At 40.2% G+C, this 6000-nt stretch overlaps 1 protein-coding gene across 4 annotated transcripts in view; it reads left to right on the top strand.

Annotated features, from left to right (window-relative positions):
- The first annotated feature begins 1712 nt into the window (after positions 1–1712).
- OSMR (oncostatin M receptor) overlaps positions 1713–6000 on the top strand; it is a 28689-nt gene continuing 24401 nt past the window's right edge. Inside the window, exons 1-3 of one of the 4 annotated variants that reach the window (XM_079330102.1) lie at positions 1714–1858; positions 2076–2313; positions 3944–4051. Coding sequence is in view for 2 of the 4 variants with exons in the window: in XM_079330104.1 (XP_079186230.1) it covers positions 2290–2313 (24 nt within the window). In the remaining 2 variants the exon portion in view is untranslated. Of the gene's footprint in view, positions 1859–2075; positions 2314–3938; positions 4052–6000 lie in introns of those variants that run through there. The other 3 variants (XM_079330104.1, XM_079330101.1, XM_079330103.1) reach the window with 3 other exon arrangements.

Here is a 6000-nt window from a genome sequence, read left to right as displayed (position 1 = left end):
TGAATTCATATGTTCATAAGGAAACATTCAAAGAATAAGCTAATATATTGTTAATTCTGGTACTTATGAATCATGTGGATCAGTAAAAGTAACATGAGAGACTGTTGCTGCTACCCAAAGAAAGAGGCAATAGAAAGTCTCAGCAGGGTTGAAAGAATTCAGAAAATGTTAAATGTACTGATAGATTTTAAAAGGTATCTCCACTACACACCTAAAAGAATCAATATTTTCAAACACACATGAGAGTGCTCAAAGCACAAAAATTGGGTTATTATCTTTAATGCAGTATGCAATTCAAAATCTACTTTCAAATATGCAATTGATAGATTTCCAGAAAGCTTAATTCATTATATTATCTACAAATATTAAAAGAAAGAACTTACTAGCATATTGAAGAGGTTTGTTAACAAATGTAAGAAAAAAAGAAAAAAGCTAAAATTTTGGCATGTAATCCTAGACATCTGTGATTTGCATTTCAGTAAAACTTAGCAGTTAGATGACCTTTCATGATCGTACTGCTCTGAATTCTGAAGCAACAGTAAATGTCCAGCTGTAGTGCCTCCAGACCACATGCAGGCAATGAAAAATGAGTGACCCTCTGTGAAAAGTTCAGTTTATATGACTCACAAAACATACACAGGAACTCTGTGGAAGAAATAGATGCAATTGTTCAGAATACAGTTCTGAAAAATAAAACTATCCTTTGACTAGAAATCATTTGCTTGACTAAAAAGCAAAAGCATCGTAAGAAAATGGAATGCCTGACTAAGGAACAGGATGTTACTTGGCAGAGGGAAGTATGAGACATCCCTGAAATACAATGAGGCAAGGAACCATTGGCTAGCAGTTCAGAATAGGAGGATCGAGGTGCTAAAGTGGACCACAAGAAAAGTGTATGTTGGCAATGGTATGCTAGTACCAAAAAAATGACAAACTAAACATCATGAGGTATAAAAATAAGATAGCCTATAAGGCTGAAAACTTTGCAGGTTGTCATCTCCCGCTGATGAAAAGCAATCAAGCTTCAAGAATTTGAGAGAATCCAGAGGAAAGCAAGGAAAAGAGATTTCTTAATAGGTACACTACGTTTAATGTAAAAATTTTAAAAAGAGACAGAAGACCTCTTATATGTAGAAGAGTGACAAACCTGAAAAGCCTGTACCCTGAATGTCCTGGAAGGGATGAGCAACAACTTCAAACAAAACCGGGCAGCTTTTAACATACTCAACCTCTTTGGATGAGACCAGTCATGTGGAGACTCGCAACAGAAACGCGGTCAACTCTTGGTGTCCTTTCATGTTTTATGTGATTTTTTTGTGAGTGAAGAGTTTACTTGGTGAGCCGAACCGGCTTGACGCGGTTTCTGTGAGGGATTTCCCTGGACAGCTGCCCGCGGTAATGCGGCACCGCCCGGCCCCGAGCCCCGCCGCGGGCACCGGGCACCTCCACACCCTGGGCCAGAGCGGAGACACAGCGACCTGGGGCCAGGCACCGGAGATGAAGGCGGCCTGGGGACATCACTCCTGCCCGCTGGGGACCGGGCAGACCGGAACGTGTCCACTCTGTCCCTCACGGTCCTGCCCGTGCCCCGTGCTGCTCGGCTCGCCCGGCGCGGCGCAGCCCTGAGGGCACAGGCCCGCGTCCCGTCTGTGGGAGCGCCGCCAAGGGAACGGGCCGCGCTTCCCGGAGCGCGGGGAAAAGTTCCGAGAAGCGGCTCACCCCGCTGCTCGAGGTGGGAGGAGGCACCGCCCTGCCCTGGGAGGGGCGGCCGAGCCGCTTCCCGGCACTGACCGGGGGGGCTGGCGGGTCTCGGCGTGCGGGGCCCGGCCCGGCCGTGAGGGAGCTCCGGCGGCTGCAGGTGAGTGATGCCGGCGTCTCCTGCCGCGGCAGCCCCGCTCCCTCTGCGAGCCCCCTCCTCTCCCTCCGCCCTCTCTTGAGGGCAGCTCTGCCTGCCCCGCTGACGAGCACCCACATCTGCGATCCACCGCTTGTTTTGAAGCGAGATTTTACTTTGAATTTTTGCACTTCTGATGCCTTCCCCACCCTTTGCCCGCCCGTTCTCCCGTGTTTTGCAGGCTCCCCTCGGTACGGTCGTGCGGGAGGGCTGGAACGGCGCCTGGTACCGCATCTGTGTCCTCCGGAAACCCGCCAGCATCATCGCACAGCGATGAATTTAGGGCGCTTCTTGACCGTCTAGTCTCCTGCCTTCAGGTTGCCGCTGCTCAGCTACAGCATAAAAGCTGCTGATTTGATTTGAGCAAAACTTACCTAAGTGTGGTACCTCGTGGGATGAGGATGCTGCACCTGCCAGAGGTGATTAGGGTTTGGTTTCCACGTTCCCTGTGACTGCTGCTTCAATAAGGTGTTGGCTTGCTCAGAAATGGGAGCCCAGACCTTTAAATCCGGCATTATACAGAGAAAACTTGTTGCTCCTTTCTTTTAAGCTTGATCTCAAGGCCATTTGAGTAAATAAGAAAACATAAATTCCAATGTGATTCCAGATTTTTTTTTTTTTTTAGTTTGAATATTTTTCTGGCACAACTGTTTTGCCTCTTTTTTTATCTAAATTTTGGACCGAGCTCCTGCAGATAGATCCTAGCAGAGTTACAAGTAGATAAGGCCTGAAAAATTGCTTCTCTACAATTGCTGACATTTCTGATGAGGCAGGAGTAGTTTTACCAAGTTCATTAATTGCTTCATAGTTTTAGATTCCATTTTCCTCCTATTTCAACTGCTTTTTTGTTTGGGTGCCTGTCTATGGGACTGTGAAGTAAATGTTTTTTCTATTTTGCAGAGCTTTTCAGCAAAGCAACAGTATGCATCAAAGAGCTTCCTGTTTATCAAAACATAGGAGATAAAACTACCCCTCAGTGGCGAAATTATTACATGTGTATCAGACCTTAATTATAGAAATTACTTTCTTTCTTTCTTATGCAGCCTTTTAAACTTGTTGCTCAGCCATTAAATCATAAGGGCTTTTTAGGAGCTTTCAGTGTCTTACACACAGATGTATTTTGTGTACTAAGTGTAATTGAAATCACCTTTAAAATTGCTTAGAAGAGAAAAAAGGAAAAATCTGGAGAGCAGAGGCACTGTGTTGTAGTCTTTATACAAACCATTGACTTAGGGCCTTCCAGCTCCTTTTGACATTTACCTATTTCTCTTTATTTAGGAGACAAAAAGCTACATCAGGAGGATTAGTTAGCCTACCTATGCTCTGCTTACTTTCTAGAAGTGCCTCTTGGCTGTGGATAGAGTTTATTAGATTTTGGTACTAAAATGTCCCTTATGGTATCAGTCTTGTGTTGTAGAAATTTGGATTTTGATTCTGATCCTCAGTTTGTTTATGAAGTAGAGGGAATAACAGCATAGGATGATCAGTGTTATATATTATTATCTGATTTGTCACTGACAGTCTTCTTCTGTGTCTGATTTAGAAAAATTTGTTCAGCCCATGGTGTTTATGAGTTGGTATCCGTATCTTCTACTCTCCATTAAATAGATTAGTTAATAGATTCTGCAGCTGGAAACATTTATTTTCTCAGCCTGTGTACATGCTCAGGTTCATTTAAGGATTTGGCTTGTACTTGGCAGCTGATTTAAATAAGTGAAGCAAAGGGCACTGTGAAAACAAAGTTGTATTAAGTATGATTTGAAATATGTGCCTTTAAGAAGATTGCTACAAAACAGATTAACTCTGCAGTCAGCTTTGACTAGAGGTTCATAGTAGGGGCTTCCTTTCCTTACACACATAGTTGTTCCAGGTGCTGCAACAGTATGTGCAGTATAGCTCCAACTCCCAGTCAATTGAATTTTGGTGCTTCAGTGACTTTAAAGTGCGGTTTGATGAAATGTTAATTTTTGGTGTGTTTACTAGGTAAATAATGAGAATTTCTTTTTACTTGCATCCATGACATCACAAAAATGTTGGCTTGGTCTTCAGGGATTGTGTAAGCCAGCCTTTAGCTCTGAAGGAGAAATAGTCTACCTGGAGATATTTATTTAAGATATTCACAGACCACCTACTTAAGGAAATTTCATTTTCTCAAAGGTAATTTGCTCCTATGCTGTCTCCGCTTATTGAGTGATTCCTCTTTAATTGTGTTTAATTCCTCTTGCTGCTGAATATTATTTCAATTGCTGTCAGGTCTCCAAAATAATTCTGTTCTATTGAAGTATCTATCATCTATCAGTGGTGATTAATTTTAAGGTAGGCAGGGGAGTCCTGAGTCCTTCTGTATCTGTTTTGTCACATCCCAAGTTACATTTTTCCAACAGGAGAATTGTAAGTAGACTATGAAGTTATGATTTAAAAAAACAAAAGAACAGCTAGTGTTTTAGCCTGCAGGCTGATAAAACCAAGCAAGTCCACTTTATTTCCCCCAGAGAATTTGAGTTTTTATAAGAGGAAGGGAATGTACACTAAAAATCAAAGATTTATTATTTAGCTAACTTCTGTAGTTCTAACAGATGATTTTGTGCCAAACTGACTTCAACTTGCCACTCAGTATCTCAGCTTTTCTGGCTACCTGTTCATTCCCTTTGTTGTTCTATTTTCACTTGTGGCAAGGATGTTGTTAATCTATTATCATCATTTTGCTGTTGCTTTTTTTTTTTTTTTTTTAATTAAATTGGTAATGTATTTTGTAAAACTGTAGCCAAGACACAGACTTATAAATTATGATTTTATAAAAGTACTTAATTATTGATAAAACAGAATAAATGCTTGACATTCGTTGGTGGTAATTATTATGTGTGATTAATTTGTTAGTCACAGGCAGATGTTTCTGAATAGAGGATTTAATTCAAAATATTACTCATGTTTTAAGGATCCATTTTTTTTTCCCCTAACTAGTGTTTCATTTATTTGAAACTATTTCATATTCTCTTTTGTTAGAGAATTCTAGGATGTTTTTCATGAAAACCGGTTTGTTACCTACAATTGCACATATTACCACAATTTATTTATTATGCATTATTAAACTGGATTACTAACATACTGAATAATGGAAACCATTGTCACTATCCAGTAATCATTTATTATATTACACTATCCTTTAGTACCATGAGCCTTCTGCATCAATAATAGTGATCTAGGCTGTGCCATTAGTGAACTGGTGGTGTAAATAATTGGAGCTAGGTAGTTAAATTAGATACTGGTTTCATGACAGTAGTTGAGAATGGTTCTTAAAAGTATAAAAGAGGCTTGGGGTTTTTTTTTCCCAAATAGGAAATAATAGTCTAATATGTCAATATTCCTCAGTACTTTCCCACTGCTTTAACGTTGTATTTTAATGATTAATAACCAATGGGGCAGATTTTGTGTGTCCAGCCTCAAAGTTATTTACAAAATTAGAAGTCTTGCAGGGCCAGATTTTCATCATGCTCATATAATTAAGTAAGGAGTTATGCTGCTGAACTTAACTGACCATCCTTGTGTGAAACTGTCTGAGAGCAGAGTTGAGTCCTATGACTTTGAAAGCAGATTTAATTTCATATTTTTCTGCAGAAAAAAAGAAACGAGTTTGTAAGATTTGGCTTTGTGTGTTAATATAATTTCATACAACTTGAAAAAAAAGCAATCTGCTGAAGGACTTACCAGAAGTTTTAACATGATCTGCCTTGGAAAAGTTTCTTTTTGTGTCATTTACTTACCACTCTCTTCTGTTTATTGTCTTGTTTATTCTAGACAATACATAACAAATTATTTTCCCTTTTAGCTGATAAAAAACCCTTGGAAAATCCTAGAAAAAATAAGGTTTCCCTAAATCATTTCCTTGAATATTCTAATGGTTGCATGAAAATTAGGCCTGTCTTCTCAAAAATACTTAGAATCTTCATACGTGGTGATCTTAGTGTTATATAAATACTTCCGACGACATTTGTTTAGTGGCAGGAAAGACTGCAGAAACTTATGCATTAGGCAAGACAACGCTCACCTGGTACATGTGGAGGCCTCCATGTGTGGCATTTGAACTCAGGAAGAGAAGCTTGGGCACA

The sequence above is a fragment of the Erithacus rubecula genome (assembly GCF_903797595.1).
Source record: "Erithacus rubecula genome assembly, chromosome: Z".
NCBI classification, from domain to species: domain Eukaryota; kingdom Metazoa; phylum Chordata; class Aves; order Passeriformes; family Muscicapidae; genus Erithacus; species Erithacus rubecula.
Note: the sequence above shows the minus strand (reverse complement) of the source record. Positions and strands in the feature narration are given on the sequence as shown.